Here is a 24,191-nt window from a genome sequence, read left to right as displayed (position 1 = left end):
AAACACTTATTGATTAAACAGGAAAAATGCAAGAAAAACATTTAAGCAGAATGTTTTATTGACTCCATTAATTACTTGCATTTATGTTTTATGATATTTTACTTAGTTGATAAAAACAAGATAAATTATAGACTTTTGACTTTCATGTGTCTGCTGCTCTGGGATGAGAAAATGTTCTGTGCTCTCCCTTGCAATTTGTGCTTCAGTGTTTCAACTCGTCAACAAAAGGGGTATGCCCCAAATTTCCACTTGCTGCCATTGACTTCTGGCCAGAAACAAATTTCTTTGCAGCCTTTAAATAAAACAAAATAAGACAGAAAATTAAAAGAAATAATAATGTACCGTCAAGTAGATAAACTTTTGCCATACTACTTTGCCATTTCAAGAGTTTATAGATAGAACATTCTAAGCCAGCAATTCTATAATAGCCTCTTGTGAAAATAAGCTATGAGATGGCTAGTGCTTCATTTAATTTGGAACAATGTGGAGGAAAAGTTAAGCTTTTTTTTTTTTTTTTACATATTTTTATTAGTTGTGGATGGACCTTTATTTTTTTATTTACACGTGGTGCTGAGAACAGAACCCAGGGCCTCACACATGCTAGGTCTACTACTAAGCCACAACCCCAGCCCTTGGCTGTTCTTTTGAATATGAATATTCCATCAAATATTGACCGAGTGAGCAAGAGCAGTGGTCTAGATAACAGAGTAGTTAGGGGGATGAGGAAAACCTCACTGACATTGCAAAACAGGGCAGAGTGACTTCAGGCAGGGCTGTGCTTGCTTCTGTATTATAACAGCAAGTAGTCTGGATCTACCAAAATATAGTTAAAGTCAAACTTATGTCCTTAGTTTTATCAATATTTTAAAAAGAAAGAAAACTAAGGACATAAGTTTGACTTTAACTATACTGATAACTGAACCAAGCATTTTATTATTTTTTATATATATACTTTTTAGTTGTAGATGGACACAATACCTTTATTTATTTTGATGTGGGGCTAAGGATCGAACCCAGGGCCTCACACATGCTAGGCAAGTGCTCTACTTTTCTTTCTTTTTTTAAAAAAAATATTTTTAGTTGTAGATGGACACACATTTTATTTATTTTTATGTGGTGTTAAGGCTCGAACTCAGTGCCTCACATGTGCTAGGCAAGCACTACAAACACAGTCCCATCCTCTTTAGTTTTCTTTATGCCACTATTTCAGATTCAAAGCCTAGTTATTTATATTTAGGTTAAGTGCAGTAAAAGTCAGGTCTAGGTATAGCAGCAGCTCCCCCAGCCTCGTCCCCATTATCTCAGGCAGCTTTCCTAATGGAGGAGAGATGGTGAGGGAGGCAGCTGGGCTGCACACTCTTGAATGTAAGATTAGGTCAGCCACTTAGCAGAGTATGTAATGATGAACTTGGGGGCAAGTGAATGAAGTTAGAGTTATTATCTCAAGGTAAACAAACTTCTCTGTCTCTTTAAAAAATAATCTAATTGTCCATGTATAAGGTAGATTTGTTGGTGAGAAGATAGTTGAGACATCTACAAAAAAAAAAGGAGTTGACATTTCTTAATGTAGAAAAACATGGGAAAACCCAATGACTTTAGATATACTCTGTAGCTCTTGTGCTTTTTAGGCATACTAGAGAATACAAAAAAGTATGAGACATAGTCTAGACATAGTCCTAGCCCTCAAAACAAGTCAGTCTTATGTGTGGGGGAAAAATGCCAAAAGTGGGAGAAGGTCTTAGGCTAAAAAGAATAAAGAAAATCTTGAAATGCTGGATGATGGAAGGACTGGCAGGATGGAGTTTGTTTATTATTATTATTTTTAAAATATCTTCATTTTATTTATTTATTCATTTTTATGTGGATCGAATCCAGGGCCTCACACATGCTAGGTGAGTGCTCTGCCGCTGAGCCACAACCCTAGCCCTTGTTTATTTCTTAGTTGAATACCACTACTATTTAGGCCGATCCTATGAGACAGTATTTGGCTCTTCCTGACCTACAGATTTTAAAATGGTTTAACCTAATGATAATTTATTTGAACAAGGAAGATACACACACATAGGCCTGAGTTGACAAGGAAGCTATCTGCAGATCTAATGATAAGCCCCCGTGTCTACATAGGTAGTGAGGCATGAGAACAACATAGAGCCCAAGGAAGCTTATGCGTTTCTTCTGAAATTGATCAATAAGGTTAAATTTTCTCATGCTACACCATAAAATTTCATTTGCTTACATTTATGACATCATTGTTAGCTACAGAGTCAATTTGCTGAAGGAGTGTGCTTGGTGGTATGTAAGAACCAGCAACTAGAGCTTGACATCCAACTTCATCTAGGAAGTCCGCAGAAGACTCCACTGACATTAGGTATCCAGCTTTCAGCTTGTTCCTGTTGGATAAAAGGCAGAAGTCAATTTTATAAAGCAAGGCAATATAAAAGTATATAGCTCAAACTTTTTTTAAAATTAATTTTTTAAATTAATTTATTTAAATTGGGTATACATGACAGCAGAATGCATTTTGATTCATTGTACACAAATTAAGCACAACTTTTCATTTCTGATTGTACACAATGTAGCGTCGCACCATATGTGCAGTCATAGATGAACATAGGGTAATAATGTACCATATGTGCAGTCATAGATGAACCTAGGGTAACAATGTTCCTCACACTCCACCGTTTTTCCTGCCCCCATACCTTCTCCCTTCCACTTCCTCCCCTTTGCGCAAAGTTCTGCAATGTTTTTGGTAAATATTAACAGCTAAGGCCTCCATTCTATAAATTTCTTCCGTTCAATGAATAATTTATCATTTACTATTTGGAAAGCTTTCAATACAAAACTGTACTGAAAACTCAACAGATTGCCTTTTTTTGGTGTGTGTGGGTGTGTGTGTGTACCAGGGATTGAACTCAGGGGCATTCGACCAGCCCTATTTTGTATTTTATTTAGACACAGGGTCTGAGTTGCTTAGTGCATCGCTTTTGCTGAACTCACCATCCTCCTGCCTCAGCCTCCCAAGCTGCTGGGATTACAAGCGTGCATTACCTTTTGATTTTGGACTAGAACTTAGATCTAGGTAAAACTATACATGAAATAACTCCTGCCTTTTGCTACATTTTTAGTGATAATCCAAGTATTTACAGGAAAGAAAGTTATCTACCTATGCAGGTTCATTTAGCAGAATGCTGTGCTTAATACACACACACACACACACACACACTCTCTCAATCTCTCTCTCTCTCTCCCCTCCCCCAATCCCCAAGTGCTAATTCTATGCCAGGATTTGCCTCAGTGAGGGTAGGGCAGGATGCAGAAGGCAGGTGGGGAAGGATGGTACAGTCCTGAAAGCCCCAGCAGCTTAAGTATGAGTACAAAAGCATCAAATTGAAACAAAACAAGACAAAATCCAATTTATAATTCTCTAAAAAATGAACTATTTATTCCATGGTATTCAATAAGGTACTTGAGTTATTTAAACCACAAACAAACTATCATCCTTTGGCACTCTACAGCAAGACTTCCATCTAAATGTAATCACAATCTAATGCAGCAATTTAAGCAAATTGTCAGTTTAATTAAAAAAGGATTTAACCTGCAATAAACTTTACCAAGAGGTTATTAGTTTGTCCCTTCAGGACTGACACTTTACTTTCACTCTTTGCTATAGGAAGACTAAAAACCTTACAAGAAAAAATATCAATTGCATCAAAAAGAGAGAAAACATATCTTGGCATTAATAACCAAAATTTTATTTTGTATAAAATATTATGCTTTGTAAGAACTATGCTACAATACAATTGTGTTGTACTTATTTAACAGATACAATTTTGTAATATGTTGCATAACAAAACTAATAACAACAGTAACAGAAATGAGTAAAGGCTATTCCATCCTGGGTTAGAATTTACCCTGACACACTTGAGTTGCAGGCTTCACATCCTGAAAATGTTTTAACTGTTAAACAAAAGTGCAGGGTGTTTTCCAATTTTTCTGTCAGTTTTAAAGTGCTGAAGTACTAATATATTAGGAGTTACAGTGCTGAAATACTAATACATTAGGAGTTTTGTTTTTTGACACTTTCAATCTGGATAGTGGAAATTTAAAAATCACCAAATGGCAGACATGTATTTGTCTTATTATTCAAACAAATAAAAATCAGATGTTTTTCAAGAAACCCAGTTGGGAATCTCTACCTAGAAAGTACAGTGGTCCCTTGGCATCTGTGGGCTATTTATTCTAGGTCCCCCATGCATACCAGTGCTCAAGTCACTTACATAAAATGGCACAGTATCTGCATATAACCTATGCACAACCTCCCATATACTTAAATTATTCCTAGATTACTTATAATACTTAATACAATGTAAATACTGTGTAAATAGTTGATACACTTTATTGTTAGAAAATGACAACATACAAGTCTGCATATATTTGGTGTAAAGGCAACTTCCCTGCCACCCCCTAATTTTTTTGGTTGAATCCACAGATGAAGGATACAGAGGCCAACTATAACAGAAAATACAAAAGTGTTTTAAACCTAAAGATGTCCTTTATAGCTTATAATTTCCAACAAGTTTATTTCAATATACAAGTTGGTATTTAAACAAATGTTTAGTTATCTGAATAAATGGAAACATCATTTTGATGTTTTAAAAAGAGGAATTCGGGCTGGGGTTGTGACTCAGTGGTAAAGCACTTGCCTGGTTACCTGTGAGGCACTGGGTTCGATCTTTAGCACCATATAAAAAAATAAAAATAATAAATAAAACAAAGGTATTGTGTCCATCTACATCTAAAAAAAAGTAACATGTTGCTTAAAAGAAAAGAAAAAGAGGAATTTCTTTTCATTTGTAATTTTCATATTTTTACAATAAACATAATATTTAATTAGAATCAAAAGATATAAATACAATGTTAACAATTATGTTTAAAATGCAGAGTCAAGAAAATAAGCAAAATGTTAACAATTATATCTCTAGGTGATAGAATACGGTTGTGTTTCCCTTTTATTATTGTTTACTTATTTTTGTGCTGATGGGAATCAAACCTAGGCCTTACCTATGGTAAGGTAAGCAAGTGCTCTTACACTGACCTACATCCCCAGTTTTCCCTTTCCCCTTTAATACTTTTCTGTATTCCTCATTCCTTATAAGCATGTTATATCAAAAAGAAAAACAACTTTCAAAGTAGTTAATATGGAAACTTACTTGGCAGCCTGGAGATCTGCATTGGAAAGGTTTCCTTGGGCAATTGTTTTTACTTGGTTATAGGCAGCCTTGATGACCTAAGACATATAAGTAAGAGTTGGACATCCCTGGCCAGTGCCAGAGTCTCCAGAGGCAAGCAAATGTTCCTCTACTGAGGCAAAAACACAAGATAGAGGGTTAGTTCTGATAAACAGTACAGGGTCCATTTGGAATTCTGTAGTTACTATATGTTCCTTAAAGCAACCATTTGTGCAAATGATAGAATCTAAGCACCCAAACTTCAAACAAAATTTAAGTGACAGCAGAAAATGAAGTAAGCATCTCTAATAAAATTTCTAAACTCTCATGACATCATGCTTTTAAAATTGCTATCTCTTAATATTAACTGAGCAGAAATTAGTAATCCAACTAAATAGTCAATCTGTAAGGCTTATCCATCCTGGGAATGTCAGTCAAGAAAGATTCAAGTTCTAGTGATGTATGGGTGCTTGGTAAATACTTGAAGAACAAATACATTTTAAAAACCTGGCCCATGATTTTCTTCATCCCAACCCTGGTAGCATTCCAGGCCTGCTACTTATTGTTCCCAGCATCACCTAAATTCCACGACTTTCATTTCCCTTTCACATTAATTACCCATTTCTATAGCCATGCCCACACATAACCTAGACCTGTCTTATCTCTGAAATCCCCAATTCCAAAGACTTCCAGCCTCAGTCTTTATTCTTCCACTTTATCAAGATCACGTGCCTTATTTTTCTACTTTCAATCAGGCCCCTCTGGCTTCTCTTCTTTATCTGGCCTATGCTGGATTCCAATCCACCTTGCTGGATTCCAATCTGGGATTAATCCTACTACCTGCTTCCCCAATTTTTCCATTAGGATAAAAAATGCTAATGAAGAAAGATAAAACAGACCTCGTTGATTGTACTATGAATTCATGGGCACTTCAAGATACCTACCTATACTACCCCTACTGCCCATACTTTGTGCATCTTGCCATTCATTTGTCCCAAGCTTCATTACTTTCTTTGAAACTTTTTTTGTCTCACTCTTAAAAGATGACTTAGCCTCTTGCCTTATGATGGAGGTTCTTCCTCATCTTCTGACAACATCTCCCAACATTAGTCTTGATTTCCTAGGCTCAATACATCCACTGCATTCTGGATCCCACTTGTTCTTACTTTCTCAGACTTGAGCCAATTGTCATTTTTTAACTCATATTTGCTCCAATCTTTCTTTATCAATGTCCTAATTTTTCAGTATAAACTCTCCCAAAATGGCCAGCTACAAGTCTTAAGAAGCTCCACTTACCTACATCAATCTCTCACTTCTTACTTTTCAATCATTCCTTAATCACTGTAAATTTTGGTTCACTTCCACTCCTCTGGGGAAACTGATATAATCACCAATAACGATCTAGATTGTTAAAACTATAAGACCTCTCTGTGGTAACAAAAGGGACGCTAACCTATCAGTGGATCAAAATGGTATCAACCATTCTCTTTTTCCTGGCCTCCAAATATAATGGTTTCTCTTCTTTTTCTTCCTGTTTTCCTGGCCTTTTTTCCTTAGTCATTTGCCCTATAAAGGTGGTGTTTCCCAGAATTTGAGTTTTGGCTTTCTTCTCCTACAAGTAAAAGCACCCATAACCCTGACTTCAGCACAATCTCTATCAGAAAATACACATCTTGGCTTGACCTTTCCAGGGTTCTCATATTCAGATATTTCAGAGTCAACTCAATGCCACTTGTCCAAATAGAACCAGAACATCAAGGAGGCATTTCCCCATTTTTCTGGAAGTATTCATATACATTTTAACGTTTTCCTTATAGCAGATACATTTCAATGGTTTCACACTGAGAAATGCTGACAGACCATTTAAACATTCCATATTTTAACTAAAAACATGCTAATAATGGGGGGGAAAAAATTTAAGAATTAATGAATTGGAAACTTACATCTCCAGCAGCTGCAGCCTGGGAGACAGTGTAAATTCCAAAGAGACCAGAATCCGAGTAACTGGCATTGAATGCACAAACCTGAAATACAATGAAACTTTCAGAGCTCCCCCACTCCTCATTTAAATCTTTCTAAAACAACTGCTCACTTTCCTTTTTGCTGGGTATTTTATAAACTTCTTTTGATGAACAAAGGATAATTCAAACATTTTATTATAATATAGATACAGTATAGTTAAGTGGTATAGATCATTAGACCTGTTTTTTTTTTTTCCTCTCTTGCTGTTGGTGGTTACTTTTTCATCAATTTGCTTTCACTTCTCCTACACACTAAGGTCAAAGAGTTACAGAAAAATTATATAGACTTCCAAGGTGGCAAAAAGTTCAGCCTCTGGATAATAGGGATATTGCTGACCAAAGTGTGAGAAGAATTTAGAGCTCCTTAAGGGGATCTTGATTGACCAACACAGGGTTTCACAGTGTTCATTTGGACCATTTACATTAAAAAAAAAAAAAAAAAGAAAAAAAAAGTTATTTAAAAAATACAGACTTTCAGATTCCTATACAAGATTTATTGTCCTACGTAGGTAGCTTAGGAGGCAGATTTTTAACAAGTATGCCAGATGACTCTTAAGTACATTAAAGTTTGAAAACCACTGGCTCAGATCATGTAAAACATAAGAAACTCATTTCAAATGGTTTGAATTTAATTATGATTCTTAAAACACTCACACTCAAAAATTCTTGTCAAAATCACTGGATTTGGAATAAATTCTAGCTACACAAAGCCATCAGTAACATTCAATAGTGAAAAATAAAGCATTAAGAAAACGGTAGACAGTGAATAAAGAAATATAATCTAGAGAAAATTTAAAAAGCAAAATTTAACTCAGGACTACTTTAAGATAATGGTTTTTAAACTGTGCTCCAGGGAACCCTGAGGCTCTGTACAGAAGATTCAAAAGATTTCAGCCAAGTAAGTCTTCAAAATTTCTTTAAAAGTTAAACCTTTTGTGCATTGCAGCTGGGAAATCATATAGGAAAAAAGGTCCCTCTGCTAAAACAACAACAACTAAAACCCAAACAAGTTTAAAAACTGCCACTCAAATTAAAATAGACAAATAAAAAACAGAAAAATGCTAATTTAAATTTCCATCATTAAGTGTCAAATGGCCAAAGACTTTAATTTAGTTTATTACCTTTTATATATATACTACCAAAACTCATGAAGGATATTACACTGGGCAAACAATGCTCATTCATTAATTAATACTTTGTTGGGTGGTATTTTATATTCTCCTGATGTATCATTATTTTTAAAGCTTCAGTACTTTCCTGTCATAAAAGAGTGTATTCTGAAGTAACATGAACCTTTTGTTACGATTAAAGCTCTCATTTTTTTTTCTTTTAATTTAATTTTAAACTAGAGGGATAGGTCTGTAAACAATTTCTTGGTATACATCTTGCTCACTTGATTGGAAAACAAAAAGAGAGTGAAATTCAGAGAGTAGCAACCGGAACAGAAGAGAAACAATAATATCTAGAAAGAAACATTAGTTAGAATCTAGGGATACATATACTACCTAAAACTTTGTCATAAAGGGAACTTATGTGACTTTCTAACTTCTAAGCATTCAATTCCTCTTTCTACATTAGGATTAAAAATAATAAGTTTTTGATAGACCCATTAATGTACCAAAATCAAGCCTAGTTGTCATTTCAATTGCACAAATATTTAATGTGTTCGTCTCAAATTTTAAGAGTAGATGATCAGGATTACATCATAAATACTGAGTATCTGGGAACAAGAAAGATTATCAACTTTTCAGACTTACATCAAATGGCTGGTGATTTCCTTTGGCAACAGCCTGATACAAGACGCTAGTGGCATTGCTGCCCCTCTTGACATGCGGTCCAGCACCAAGGACATGCTGAAGAACACTGAATGCACGTGCTTCTGCACTTCCTATAGCAGCACTTTCTGCTACAATAGCAGCATGGACAAGACTGTCTCCATTTTGTTCTCGAATTTCACCTTGGGCCATGTAAGAAGAGGGTGACAAGGAAAATGGCTTGGTCACCATTGGGGTTTTTTTTGGTGGTAGGGAGTACCAGGGACCAAACCTATAGGAGCTTTACCACTGAGCCACAACCCCAGCCCTTTTTATTTTTTGAGACAAGTTGCTCAAAAAGTTGCTGAGGCTGGCTTTGAACTTGTAATCCTCTTGCCTCATTCATTGAGTCACTGGTATTACAGGCATGTGCCACCATGCCCAGCACCATTGGTTTTATTCTTCAATATCTTCTATAACACAGTATTAACCCACTAAGATTATGCTTTTCCATGGCCCTATTTTTTCCTTGGTCCTATATTTTCCCCATGACACCCTACTCCAACACACACATAAAACATGTTAAGGCTAAATACCTAAGTCATCTAACTATTTCCTTCTGTGTTGAAATGGTTTGGTAGTAAATAATCAAGTCTATTCCACCCCAACGTGCTTTTCTACCAGTGAAATGTCCTTCTGATAAACTAACCATAGTAGAAGAGAATGCTCACCTCCACGGTAAGTGGCCTTTGTGCCAGGTGAACCAAGCCCAGCCCTTATGTTGAGAAACTGTTCAGCAACCTGCTTTAAAACAGGATGACTCACACCTGTTTGAACAAAAACAAAAACAAAGCTAGAACCAGAATTTCTAAAACATCTGTTTTTCTGTTTTAACATAAGTGATTATAAAATTTAAAAATAGGCTCTCTTTCTACTGCAATGCCATTCTTCCATATTACAGTTTAATATTAACTATTTACTATCATATTCATCTGAATTTTTTTCTGTGTGGTTATATTCATATTCTTTGATTTTTATTTTTGGCGCTGGGGATCAAACCCAGGGCATCATGCATGCTAAGCACGTGCTCTTACCATTGAACTATACCCTTGCCCCTCTTTTTTTCTAAGTGGGATTAGTCCATATTATCCATTTAAGTCATACAAAGTGCCATTCTATGGGTATACCATCATTTCTTTAATCAATCCCTTTTCAGTGGACAATTAGCATGTTTCTAGTAGTTAGATGCTTCAAAGGACGTTATTAAAAGAGTGAAAAGAGGGGCTGGGGATGTGGCTCAAGTGGTAGTGCACTCGCCTGGTGTGTGTGGGGCACTGGGTTCGATCCTCAGCACCACATAAAAATAAAAGATAAAGATGTTGTGTCCACCAAAAACTAAAAAATAAATATTAAAAAATTCTCTCTTAAAAAAAAAAAAGAGTGAAAAGATAACCCATGGAATGAAATAAAATATATGCAAAAAAATTATTTGCATCCAAAATATATAAAGGATCTTCATGAATAAATAAACAATCTGATTAAAAAATGGGCAAACAACTTGAGCAGACATTTCTCCAAAGAAGTTATGCACATGGCCAAAAAGGGCATAGAAAGATGTCATCTGTCATTAGGGAAATGCAAATTTAAACCACAATTACCACTAAAATGGCCTAATCAAAAAGACAGTAGATGCTGGTGAGAATGTGGAGAAATCAGAACTCTTGAAAACTGCTGGTGGGAATGTAAAATCACACAACTAATTTGGACAATAACTCACACAGTTTCTCAAACTGTTAAATAGAGTTACCATATATGTCCTGAAAACTAGTATCCTAAGAAAAACTTAATATATCAATGTTAAGTTTTCACAATTGCTAAAAGGTGGAAATGTCCTAAATGTCAATGAATATATAAACAAAATGAAGTAATGGAATATTTGTCAATCACAAAAAAGGAACACTGATACATGCTACAATATGGATGGACCTTGAAAAATTATGGTAATTGAAAGAAGCCTGTTACACAAGGTTACCTACTATTTAATTCCATTCATATGAAATGTCCAGAGGACATTCTGTGAAGACAGAAGGTAGATTAATAGATACCAGAAGCAGGATGGTGGGAATGGGAAGGACTGCTCATGGGCATGGGGTTTCTTTGGAGATGATGAAAATACTCTGAAATTAGACAGTGGTAACAGCTGCACAAAACTATCTGAATTTACTAAAAGCTACAGAACTGTACACTTTAAAACCCATATTTTAACAATATTGTCATGTAAACATTTTATAGTTGAACAAGTATTTCTGTAGGACAAATTCTTTCTTTTTTTTTGACACAGGGTCTTGCTATGTTGTCCAGGCTGTCCTTGAATTTGAGATCCTCATGCCTCAGCCTCCCAAGTAGCTGGAATTACATGTGTACACCATTACACCTGGCTCTTAGGACAAATTCTTATACTGCCACTAACAATTTTGATACTGCTCTGATTACTACTGAGCAGTATCAACCTTTTAATTTTTGATGTTCTCACAGATTAAAATGTTTATTTACTGAGGGTGACTATGTTTTAAAATAACTGGCTCTACCCTGGCCACTTCAAGCATGAACTGTCTGTTTACACCCTTTGCCTATTTTTCTATTAAGTTGTACTTCTTTTTAAAAGAGAGTTTGTAAGTGCTCTTTGCTTACAGAAATGCATCAAATACTGTAAAGAATATAAAGCAAATGGTTTACAAAGTTAAATAATGGATTGTGCTTTCACAAATAAATGACTAGCAATTAAAATTTGATTATATATACCTGTTTGACAAATATAGAAGTTTTAAAATTTTGTTCTAGAGTCACATAATTACAGTTTAAAGGACTGCCCTTAGGGAAGCAAACTGACATACAGTAATTCCCAACTTACCAAGCCCAATCAAAGCCATTCTTGCGCTTGTAAAATGGTTCTGAACGAAGTGATGTAACTGAGAAAGTTAAAAACTCTTATTAGGTTTTATTGGTATAAATATAGAAAGTTGTAAAAACATACAAGTGCAGTTCAGCAGAAGATAAATACCCAGACATAAATGCTGTTGAAATGAACTACAAGGGACTTAGTGCTGAATTACACTGGGATTTCATTATAAAAACTATTGCTTAAAAGAACGGAAATTGTGGTTAGGTTGCACAACTCTATAATCATAATAATGAAAACCACTGATATGTATACTTTATATAGGTAGAATTACATACCTATCAATAAAGCCATTAATAAAAAGGAATGAAAACAAATTAAGAGTATACATTGATCTGAAGTTGAAAAAATGGAACTAAATTTATGATTTTTTATTATCATGTGGTTTAAGCCATACATTAGATTACTGTGTATTTCTACAGGTAGTAATAAAGCACTGTAAATATTTTATGGCTGACCTAATAGAGTTCTATCACTATATCCTTCTTGTCCACCTTGAAGCCAATCTCAGCAAAGCTTTTCTTGCTATGAGGTCACTGTTAACATGAAGGTTTCCAATCTGAACTATTATAGAATTACCTGGGAGAACTATCAAGGTCCTCTCACTTCCACCCAATTTCAGAGGCCCCTATTACAGACTGATATGATAGATTTGATAAGGAATCTTAGAATCTTTATTAAAAGTAACCAACTATGGGCTGGGGTTATAGTTCAGTGGCAGAGTGCTTGCCTAGCAAGTGTGGAGCCCTGAGTTCGATCCTCAGCACCACATAAAGATAAATAAAATAAATAAAGGTATTGCATCCATCAAAAAAAAAAAAAAAAAAAAAAGTAACCAACTAGCCATCCATCTAATCAACCACTCTGGTGATCTGAGGATCAATAAAATGTAGGAATCATAGTTTTTACTATTATTTTTAACTCAAAATGTGCAAAATTAGGGGTAAAATGTGTATTCTTTATCCCTCCAGGAGTCTAAAAATTGGTTCTTGTGGGTTAGAAACAAACAAACTTACCCATTTTATATACAAAGTACAAGTACACATCCAAATGCATAAGCAGATACACTATCTGTGGTATTAAAAATTATGGGGGCTGGGGTTGTGGCTCAGTAGTAGAGCACTTGCCTAGCATGTATGAGGCCCTGGGTTCGATTCTCAGTACTGTATATAAATAAATAAAATAAAGGAAACAACTAAAAAATATGGAAAAAAAAAAAAAAAAAAAGAAAGAAAGAAAAGAAAAGAAAAAAGGTGAAAATGAGCACAATTTAAAATGCAGTATGTTTTACCAGTTACCTCTTCTGATGTCACTTTTCCAATTCTATAGTCTGGGCAATACAATGAATTAGCCAAGGCATTCCGGTAAGCAGCAGCATGCAAATTTTCAATGAGACCTATAAGATAGTTAAGTAAAGAAGAAATTACTGAACTACCACTTAAGAAAGGACAACAATATTTTGAAAAATGAGTTTACAAAAATCTATACAAATTTGGCATTCAAGTATTAAGAGAACTTGAAATTTATTATCATTTAATCTCTAGCAGCTTTGAAAGTCTGCCAGTTGAATGTGCTGAGGAAAATAAGAGATTATATAGTAGCAGCTTCTACATGTCAGAGCCCACCTAACACTTTTCTTTATTTCTTTTTTTGGCACTGGGGATTGAACTCAGGGGCACTCAACCACTGAGTCACATCCCCAGCCTTATTTTGTATTTTACTTCGAAGCAGGGTCTGAGTTGCTTAGTGCCACACTGTTGCTGAGGCTGGCTTTGAACTTGTGATCCTCTTGTCTCAGCCTCCCAAGATGCTGGGATTACAGGTGTGGGCCACCTAGTATCACCTGGAAGGTATAACTGTCCACATATAGGAAGTCTGAATCTAGTTATAATTCTTCCACCACCTTGCCATGTGACTTTAATTTAATCTGAATTCCACTTACCTCTAGGTTTGCACTCCAGGGAATGAAGGTGTTGTCAGGATACAGGGAGTGATGAAAGTATCAATTTTAGATTATATTACTAGTTTTCAGGAGTCAAATGCTACCATTTACCTGGACTTACTCCTCACTGGTACCTTGGTCCCTGCCTTCCTGCTTCTGTGTTTTCACTCTAGTTATATTTCCTACATTTGCTCATTATCTGGACAACTGTTTAATGCCAGGCACTATGCTAGGTGCTGGAAATACAGAGATGGACCTGATATAATGCCTACCCTCAAAATGCTGGGAGAAGTCATGAAATAAAGTATTACAGTGCGGTATCAGCATTATGTTGGAAATGCAGTATGAGTACAAGGGAAGGAAGAGGAAACTGAAAAAGAGTAAAGGAAGTAAAATATGGTGTAAGTCTTACAGAATGAGTGTTTCATAGGTGAGTGATGTGGGATCAGCATGACTGGTAGAGAAAACAGATAAAGCAAAGCCATAAAGTATGACAATAGGTGGATTCAGAGGGGAATCACTGCTAGAAGGGGAGGAAGGTTGAGCAAGAAACAAGAGAAGTAGGACTGGATATTTTAAAAAGCTAGAAGTAGAGATTGTGATACCAGATAGATTAATCATCATAAATGGTAAATATTCGAGGAGATACAGATATGTTTAATGTGACTAAACACTACACAATGTATACATGGTACCCCATCAATATGTACAGTTTTTATGTATCATTTTTAAAAAGTAAAAAATAATAAATAAGAAGACAGACCAGAGAAGACACAACAAGACTATATTGTAACTGTACAGGGAATGATGGCTGCAAGCTTATGCCACCGATGGGGCAGGAGTCATTCTGGAAACGTAAATCATCTTTTCTTCAACTTTACCATTCCATTTGTTTGGTATAGGTCCTCAGCAATAAAGACCATATTCCTCTGACATAAAGCATCACCATGAAGTAACAGGAGCAATATGAACTAAATGTGCTATGTTCCAGACACCTGATAGGATCCTTTCTTGACAGGCTGACGTTCCCATGGAAGCCTATGGCTTACTGAGGCCCTGCAGCGGGTCCCCAATTCTCATCTACCTGCACATTTCTGCTTCTACCAGCAGTTGTATGACTTCTAAGAGATAGCAGAGCCTGTTTAGAAACTTGTTCTGTCAGTTGTACTTATTCATACTATATAATTAAACACTGCATAAGCATAAAAAATGAACACACAAAAAAGTTCTTTTTTTTTTTTTTTTTGGTACTGGGAATTGAACTTAGGGGCACTCAACCACTGAGCCACATCCCTAGCTCTGTTTTGTGTTTTATTTTGAGACAGGGTCTCACTGAGTTGCTTAGCACTAACTTGCTTTTGCTGAGGCTGGCCTTGAACTCATGTTCCTCCTGCCTCAGCTTCCCAAGTCATTGGGATTAGAAGCATGCACCACTGTGCCTGGCTAAGCTCTTATTTTTTAAAAGTTAAGTTGCTTGCTTCTGAAAGGCTCAATAAAGGGAAGTTGATTAACAATAACAGCAATGCATAACAATAAACAATAACAGCAGAAGCAGCAAAGATAAACTGCTGATGCTTCTGGTGCAAGCAAAACAAACACATGAAGGAAAACAGGAAATACATCTAGGACTTTATAATCCATTTGATAACAATATACTTAAATGTGCAAATTTTTTGGAAAAGATATTTTCAAACTCAAGTATGAAAAAATTTCAACAGCAATTTTTGTCTCTAAAATCTGTCTTCTCAAAAAGCCAGTACCTTAGAAACAACAGAATGTAATGTGAAAATGTACTTACGAGCCTGTGGATTCTGAAAAGCCACAGCTTTGTCAATTCTTAGCTGAGACTGAAGGGCAGCCACTTCCCAACGACGAAATTCTGGTGCTGTGGTGACATTAAGCAGGAATTCCATTAAAATGTCACTAGAAAAAAATTAAGAGTTACAGGTCAAAATTTTAAAAACCAATATTCAGGATTCTATACAAGCGTTAACATTCTCAAATTAAATGTTAAGACTCGTGGTAAATAGTGTTATGAGCATAAAATTTGTTAATAACATACTGAACAAAAGTCAGAGGTCATAGTGACACAAACATGACCTGAGCAGTTTAGGATTTTTTTAAAAGCAAATATTTAGGGCTGGGGTTGTGGCTCAGTGGTAGAGTATTTGCTTAGTATGTGTGAGGCCCTGGGTTCGATTCTCAGCACCACATATAAATAAATAAAATAAAGGTACATTTACAACTAAAATAAATATATATTAAAAAAAAAAAGCAGATATTCTAAACACATACAAATACTTACACATCATCCCGCAGGCACTCCACAGTGTATGCCATATTTTCCCTTGTTGCAGTCACACTGAATTGGAAATAAATTGGAATTAATAAATCAGAATAATAAACTTTCCTTTTGTCTTTTTTGTTAAATCAATAAATTCCTTTGGAAAGTTTTGAAGTGCTATCAGAAAGTGCAAAATGATAACATACTCATCAACTAAATTTTAAAAATATTAATTTTTTAAAAAAACTGGTACATCAACTTTAAAAAGGATGAAATTCTAACTCGTGTTATAACCTGGATGAACCCTGAAGACCTTATCCTTAGTGAAATAAGTTACAAAAGGGTAAAATATTCCGATTCCACTTTTATGAGGAACAAAATCAGAAACAGAAAATAAAACTGGGGTTGCCAGGAGCTTGGGGGGATGACAAATAATGGGGGAGTCATTGTTTAATAGGCACAGACTTTTGGTTGGGTAAGATGACAAAGGTCCAGAGACAGATGGTGTTAATGATGGCTCAGTGTCCCTTAACACCACAGAACCATACGCTTGTCCCATCATATACTATGCTTTATCCATTTCCCTAAAGATGGACATAGATTTTCTAGTCTCAACCAAGAAAAGGAATATCTTTATACATGTGAATTATAAACCGCGCTAGACGCAGTGGCGCATGCCTGAAATCCCAGCGGCCTGGGAGGCTGAGGCAGAAAGATCAAGACTTTGGTCAGCCTCCAGCAAAAGCAAGGCGCTAAGCATCTCAGTGAGACCCTGTCTCTAAATAAAATACAAAATAGGGCTAGGGATGGCTCAGTGGTTGAGTGCTCCTGAGTTCAATCCTAGTACCCCCCACAGACCTGCAAAAAAAACAAACCACTTAACTTTTGTTAATATTACTAGGTATTCCCTGATTTTTCAAGTGGTTACATTAATTTATACTCTTACAAGCAGAATAAAAGATTCTCCCATCTCCCTTATTTCTGCCAAAATATGATATTTAAAAGAATCTGATGGGTGTGAAATGGTATGCAGCTGATTACCAAAACTAGTGTTTCTGGCTTCCTCTTCTGGGAAGTCTTTCCTATCTTTTATCCATTTATATTTTTCCTTTGGTTGTTTTTTGCTGATTTGTAATTCTTTATATTTCCAAATAGAAATCTTTAATATATTATGTATATTGCAAATAGCTATTCCCAATTGGTTATGTAAATTTTTACTTTAAGGATAAAGATATTTCATACTTTGATGCAAATTCATCAGTCTTTTTCTTGTTCTGTTTGGGAAATCTTCAATCACCCTGATAACAGAGAAAAGTTCCCTTAAAACTGAATATTTTTTGGTGTTTTCACTTTATTTCCTATTATTTATTTAACAAACCTTAATTTACCACCAACTGCTTCAATTCCTCGGGTTATCTTGAAAGACGAAGCACCCTTCGTAGTCTTGAAAAAGAAAAGATTTTCTTAGTAGTTTTTTAATGCTGAGTATCCCAAACATCACACTATGTCAAAATCTATTGCCTAATCCTTATTAGCATATTCTAAAGAAACTTTCCTATGTATTGGATCCTTTCAAATCACGAATTATAAAACAAGGTGCAATGTAGAGCACAAGCATATATTTTAAATATAAAGTATATTTATGTAAACATTCCATTTTCAAATACAAGCTTACTGGAGTTCTTAGTCTATTTTGAAAGAGAATTACGTATGTTCACATATGTAATTCTTTCAGTTTTTCAGTTTCAATTTAAATAAATCTTTACTTACTTCTTATGTTCTAACACAAACACTCAGATGGACACCAATTTAATTTGCTCATGTTATAACATGAATGAACCCTGAGGACCTTATCCTTAATGAAATAAGTTACAAAAGGGAAAAAATATTCAGATTCCACTTTTATGAGGAACAAAAGTTCTCTGTAGCAAATATCCTACAGTTTCACATTTTATATTAGGTTTTATTGGGTTGAACAAAACTCCTATCTACCCAGAACCTAAGGAAGTGAATTTAATTGGAAATATAGTCTTAAATAGAATGGCAGGTTTCACTGTGGCATACTGTGGGACATGCATATAACATAATTTGATCAATTTCAGTCTCTAACCCCCGCATCCTTGCTCCCTCCCCCATCCTCCCTTCTACTTAGAAATAGGATCTTTGCTGATATACTTGAGATGTCACACTGGATTAGAAAGAGTCCTAAATACCTTAGGACAGGTGTCCTTTTAAGAATGAAATCTGTACAGACAAAAGGAAGGTCATATGACAACAGAGGCTGGGATTAGAGTGACGTAGCTACAGGTTAAGGAATGCAAAGGATTCTCAGCAACCACCAGAAGCTAGGAAGAGGCAAAGAGGGATTCTTCCCTATAGTTTTTAGAGGAAGTGTGGCTCTGCTGATACTCTGACTTGTCATAAGACACTTCCATTTTGACTTGAAACTTCTAGAATTGTAAATTTTTTTTGTTTAAGTCACATAGTTTATATGGTTGCTCAAGCAAATTAACAAAGCTTTTCTTTTTCACAGGACCAAGATATCACAGCATGTTCAAACAGTGAGGTTAATAAAGATACTTACTAAGCTGGATGCAAGACGCAGCAGATGAGAGGTTCCTAAATTGTTGGAGTCCTCATATCTACTGCCTGCTTTAATGAACAAACCAATTCTTGATGCAGGAGCATAGTTTTCCAGAGAAGCAATTACCAAACCATTTGGTAATTTGGTAAACTGCATTTAAGATTAAGTAGAGATATGATTAATGTCTTTATATTATCAAGGAGAGTAAAGCATATATACACACACACATATATACATATACATATATATAGCAAGAAATTTAGTCAGACTAACCTCAAGGTCCTGAGGATGTAGAGTAACTCCTGTGGGGGTGACTGTACCTTTAATTTTGGGGGCAACTTTGAGGGAATAAAATCTCTAAACACAAAAAAGACAGGTTACACACATTTCTCACAAAGTGCTTTAAATAAAAGCATTGTATCAGTGCTGCCAAAAGAAAAAGGGTGTTCAGAAGTGAAAAGAGCAGCCATTACCTTCGTGGGATGGTTTAGCTGAATAACTTATTAACCCAACAGCTTACCCAAGCCATTTTATTTTTTTTTATTTTTTTATTGTTGGCTGTTCAAAACATTACATAGTTCTTGATATATCATATTTCACAATTTGATTCAAGTGGGTTATGAGCTCCCATTTTTACCCCATATACAGATTGCAGAATCACATCAGTTACACATCCATTGATTTACATATTGCCATACTAGTGTCTGTTGTATTCTGCTGTCTTTCCTATCCTCTACTATCCCCCCTCCCCTCCCCTCCCCTCCCCTCTTCTCTCTCTGCCCCCTTTACTGACATTCGTTTGTCCCCCTTGTATTATTTTTCCCCTTCCCCTCACTTCCTCTTGTATGTACTTTTGTATAACTCTGAGGGTCTCCTTCCATTTCCATGCATTTTCCCTTCTCTCTCCCTTTCCCTCCCACCTCTCATCCCTGTTTAATGTTAATCTTCTTCTCATGCTCTTCGACCCTACTCTGTTCTTAGTTACTCTCCTTATATCAAAGAAGACATTTGACATTTGTTTTTTAGGGATTGGCTAGCTTCACTTAGCTTAATCTGCTCTAATGCCATCCATTTCCCTGTAAATTCTATGATTTTGTCATTTTTTAATGCAGAGTAATACTCCATTGTGTATAAATGCCACATTTTTTTTATCCATTCATCCATTGAAGGGCATCTAGGTTGGTTCCACAGTCTAGCTATTGTGAATTGTGCTGCTATGAACATCGATGTAGCAGTGTCCCTGTAGCATGCTCTTTTTAGGTCTTTAGGGAATAGACCGAGAAGGGGAATAGCTGGGTCAAATGGTGGCTCCATTCCCAGCTTTCCAAGAAATCTCCATACTGCTTTCCAAATTGGCTGCACCAATTTGCAGTCCCACCAGCAATGTACAAGTGTACCCTTTTCCCCACATCCTCGCCAGCACTTGTTGTTGTTTGACTTCATAATGGCTGCCAATCTAACTGGAGTGAGATGGTATCTTAGGGTGGTTTTGATTTGCATTTCTCTGACTGCTAGAGATGGTGAGCATTTTTTCATGTACTTGTTGATTGACTGTATGTCCTCCTCTGAGAAGTGTCTGTTCAGGTCCTTGGCCCATTTGTTGATTGGGTTGTTTGTTCTCTTATTGTCTAATTTTTTGAGCTCTTTGTATACTCTGGATATTAGGGCTCTATCTGAAGTGTGAGGAGTAAAGATTTGTTCCCAGGATGTAGGCTCTCTATTTACCTCTCTTATTGTATCTTTTGCTGAGAAAAAACTTTTTAGTTTGAGTAAGTCCCATTTGTTGATTCTAGTTATTAACTTTTGTGCTATGGGTGTCCTATTGAGGAATTTGGAGCCCGACCCCACCGACTGTAGATCGTAGCCAACTTTTTCTTCTATCAGACGGCGCGTCTCTGATTTGATATCAAGCTCCTTGGTCCATTTTGAATTAACTTTTGTGCATGGCGAGAGAAAGGGATTCAGTTTCATTTTGTTGCATATGGATTTCCAGTTTTCCCAGCACCATTTGTTGAAGATGCTATCCTTCCTCCATTGCATGCTTTTAGACCCTTTATCAAATATAAGATAGTTGTAGTTTTATGGATTGGTTTCTGTGTCCTCTATTCTGTACCATTGGTCCACCCGCCTGTTTTGGTACCAGTACCATGCTGTTTTTGTTACTATTGCTCTGTAATATAGTTTGAAGTCTGGTATCGCTATACCGCCTGATTCACACTTCCTGCTTAGCATTGTTTTTGCTATTCTTACCCAAGCCATTTTAAAACGTCAATTTATTTGTGATTCCTAAAGACAGCTGAATTCTCTATGCTATTTTTAAGTATATAAATAATTATTGTATTTTCTGAACCTTTTAACTACCTTACTGAAGTTTCTAGTGTTTCTGTCTAGCTCTGATGCTTTGGAAGTTTTTGGAAAGGTATACTGAATTGCCATGTTAACTCTGTCTTAGAGATTTTAGCAAAAAGTTTTTTATGACATTGTATATCATTTGCCCCCCCCCCCCCAAAAAAAAACCTGCTTCCTTAATCTGCCCTACAAGTCTCTTCATTTTAGGCTATTTTCCAATTCATCTACTTAATAATTTTAACAACCTTGTAAAAACCCAATGCTTACCAACTTCCTCTGCACTAATATTTTCATTGCATCTTCATTCTCATGTTCCAAAGGCTGAGTAACCAAGGGTCTTACCTTCTTTGACTAAATAAAAGTTTATATCACCCTAAGATTAACAATAGATTCATTCACAGCATATTCTTGGTGTATAATATACAGTCACAATAGGGAAAAAAAGCTCTTTTTAAATGTCAGATAATGGATTCAAAATGCATTCACTTTAGTCAGTTTTTTTTTTTTTGGGGGGGGCAAATGATATACGATGTCATAAAAGACTTTTTGATTATGACTAAACCTTACAAGGTTACTAGTGGAAGTGCTGCATATATAAAACTTGGTAATTCCAAGATGCTCCTGCCTTGGTCTCTGGAGTAGCTGGGATTACAGGCACCAGACACTGCACCACCCAGCCATGTCACTTTTTTAGTTATAGGCTTATTTGTCCCTTTCAAATCAGTAAAGAACTGTCCTAATAATTATCAATTACTAAATTCTCCTTTGAATAACACAATGTTATTTGAATAACACAATGTAAGTGAGAAAGAGATAAAATAAGTACTACAATTAGAAACATAAACAAACAATTGCTTTAAAGTTTACTATAACTTGCTTACTTTGGTCCTTTCCAACTGTTATCTCAGAAAATTGGAATAAAGGAAAATTGGGGCACTCCCGCCATTCTAAGTTGCTCTCAAAGTGTTGTTAATCATTGGGTTTTTTAGGCATGCCAGGAATATAATTACAGCCTAAATTTGTATAATCCACAGTACATCTATTTAAACATAAAGAACAAGGAAACCCATTAAGATCTGGTCTTTTGCATTTTCCTCTGGCAGGGGTTTTCAACGCAGGTACTACGGGCATATTAGGCTGGATAACTCTTCATTACAAAGGAGCTGTTACATGCATCCTAGGCTTTTAGCAGCACCTGTGTCCTTCTTATCAGTAGCAGCCTCCCCAAAAGTAGTTACAAACAAAACTGTCTCTAGACATTGCTAACAGTACACTGGTGCAAATTATTCCTTGCTGATTTTTTTTTTAAGCGTTCCTTCTTTCATTACTTGGTAACCAGTGCTCCACAGTGACAAAACACCTATCCTTGAGGAAACCAGTTATGTTCAAAGGGGGAAGCCCTAGTTTGAACATTACTGTCACTTAGGGAAGCCCTAGTTAAGCGGCTTTTGATAAGGACGGACCAAGAATCCTTTCCGGAGGAATCCAGTAATAAGAGATCAAGAGAAGCAGCACACGTTATACTGTCAGGATATAATTACAACGAATGAAGTTCCAGGCAATGGGATAAGCGCTATAGGTGCAGTAGTTTATTTCTTACACTTTATTAGTAAGCCCATTTCAGCGCTGGGGAAACTGACACACAAGATAAACCTAGAAGCAGAGGCCGCGGCAGAAGAGGCGCGGCGGGTGGGGCTTAGGTGTGGGGCGGCCTCCGCTCGCCGGCAGAGTAGTGACCTTCAGGAGTCTCTCCAGGGAGTCGCTTGGCCTGGCTCTCAAGCCCTCTCTGTCTCTTCAGGTCTTCCGAAGAGAAGGTCTCTTCGGTTCACAGAACGAGCCAAGCCTCTCCAAACACCTGAGCTTTCAGCTCTCTAGGTCTGCGGGTTCAGCTGAAGGGCAGACCGAAGCCCAAGGCCTGGGACCCCACATCACGAACCTCCGGCCCGAACCAGAGTGCTGACACACTGCCCCCAGACGCCCCCCCCCCCCAAACCCGCCCGCTGTGCTTACCGAGAAGGACCCGGCTGTGCTCAGTAGCTTCATGGCTCAAGATTGCGCTGACCCACAGTCACTGCGGGTTAAAGGCAGGCAAGATGGTGGCGGAGGACGGGAGTTTCCCAGCTTCCCCCGCGAACACTCTTTCCCACGCCCCCTTCGTGAGGGTTCTCTCTATCCCGACCGCGCTCTACTGCTCTGGATGTTGGATCTATCCGACTTATCCAAGACACAAGGCAGAGGGGCGTACATTTTCATAAGTAAACATACAAAAGGTAGTTTAGGTTACCTCCTTTTGGTTTATATCACCGGCCCACATATTCACTCTTTAATCCTAATTCCCTCTACGAAAGTCTATCACAACTCCCCCGCTACCGTGGACTCTTCCGACATGGATTGTCCAATGATACGCCTTTCTTGGCACTGCGCAGGCGTTTTCTGGGCTCATGCCAGAGTTGTGGACTTCCGGTTCCCTAGAGTTAGTGGCTTTTGGATCCGGCACACCTCGCTGCGTTTATGCTGGGCACCGAAGCCCCGCAGTTGTCTGCTGCTTGGTGAAGTCCTCGCTAGATCATTAGCTCCAAATGAGAGCAGAGATCTTATGTGATGTATGTGCTGCCGTTATCTTCCAGAACAGGCCAGAGACACTCTTAGCTGGGTCCACCACCTGAGGGGATCATCTTGAAGTAAGGTCCCTGCTCTCATGGAAATTGCATCCTATTGGGGTTACAACGAAAATTAAGCAAAACGGCTATAGTTTTCACGTGTTTTGAATAATAGGATTGCGAGAGACGACTCAGCGGAAACTCGCATGTTGAGAGTGCAGTCATGTGATCAACTGGGCACAGAGTTCACTACACTCTGTGCATATAAACTAAGGAGGTGCCTTTTGCTGGGCACTGCGCTAAAGGAGGAAGGCGTGGTTTCTGCTCCCAGGGCACTGGTCTAGTACCCTGCTCGCCACGTTGAGTGATTGGTAAACGAACTCTCAGCATCAATACCTTTGGGAGTTTTTTGCAAGTGCAAAGTATCCAGTTTCTCAGATTGGATTCCTGTCAAGTGTTTTACCTTTATC

At 36.9% G+C, this 24,191-nt stretch overlaps 1 protein-coding gene across 1 annotated transcript; it reads right to left on the bottom strand.

The window, feature by feature from the left end:
• Positions 1–36: 36 nt before the first annotated feature.
• Positions 37–23,259, bottom strand: Uqcrc2 (ubiquinol-cytochrome c reductase core protein 2). Its single transcript, XM_027948585.3, has 14 exons — positions 23,132–23,259; positions 19,046–19,129; positions 18,773–18,922; positions 17,567–17,631; positions 16,210–16,266; positions 15,703–15,827; positions 13,261–13,358; positions 11,915–11,972; positions 9,735–9,830; positions 9,007–9,206; positions 7,172–7,252; positions 5,211–5,287; positions 2,237–2,390; positions 37–292 (listed from the first exon to the last, which is right to left on the bottom strand). The coding sequence occupies exons 1-14, from the start codon at positions 23,162–23,164 to the stop codon at positions 203–205; spliced, it is 1,368 nt and encodes a 455-aa protein (XP_027804386.2). The 5' UTR covers positions 23,165–23,259; the 3' UTR covers positions 37–202.
• Positions 23,260–24,191: the final 932 nt, after the last annotated feature.

The sequence above is a fragment of the Marmota flaviventris genome, chromosome 19 (assembly GCF_047511675.1).
Source record: "Marmota flaviventris isolate mMarFla1 chromosome 19, mMarFla1.hap1, whole genome shotgun sequence".
In the NCBI taxonomy this organism is placed as follows: domain Eukaryota; kingdom Metazoa; phylum Chordata; class Mammalia; order Rodentia; family Sciuridae; genus Marmota; species Marmota flaviventris.
This window is presented reverse-complemented; position numbering and strand designations above follow the sequence as displayed.

What these genes read in the sequence shown, in the direction of transcription:
- Uqcrc2 (XM_027948585.3), bottom strand. Translation starts at nt 23,164, where the DNA reads ATGAAGCTACTGAGCACAGCCGGGTCCTTCTCG. An exon ending in AAAGGCCACTTACCGTGGAG is followed by an intron (nt 9,207 to 9,734) that starts GTGAGCATTCTC and finishes ACATGGCCCAAG; the next exon opens with GTGAAATTCGAGAACAAAAT. An exon ending in CTAACAATGATGTCATAAAT is followed by an intron (nt 293 to 2,236) that starts GTAAGCAAATGA and finishes TTTTATTTAAAG; the next exon opens with GCTGCAAAGAAATTTGTTTC.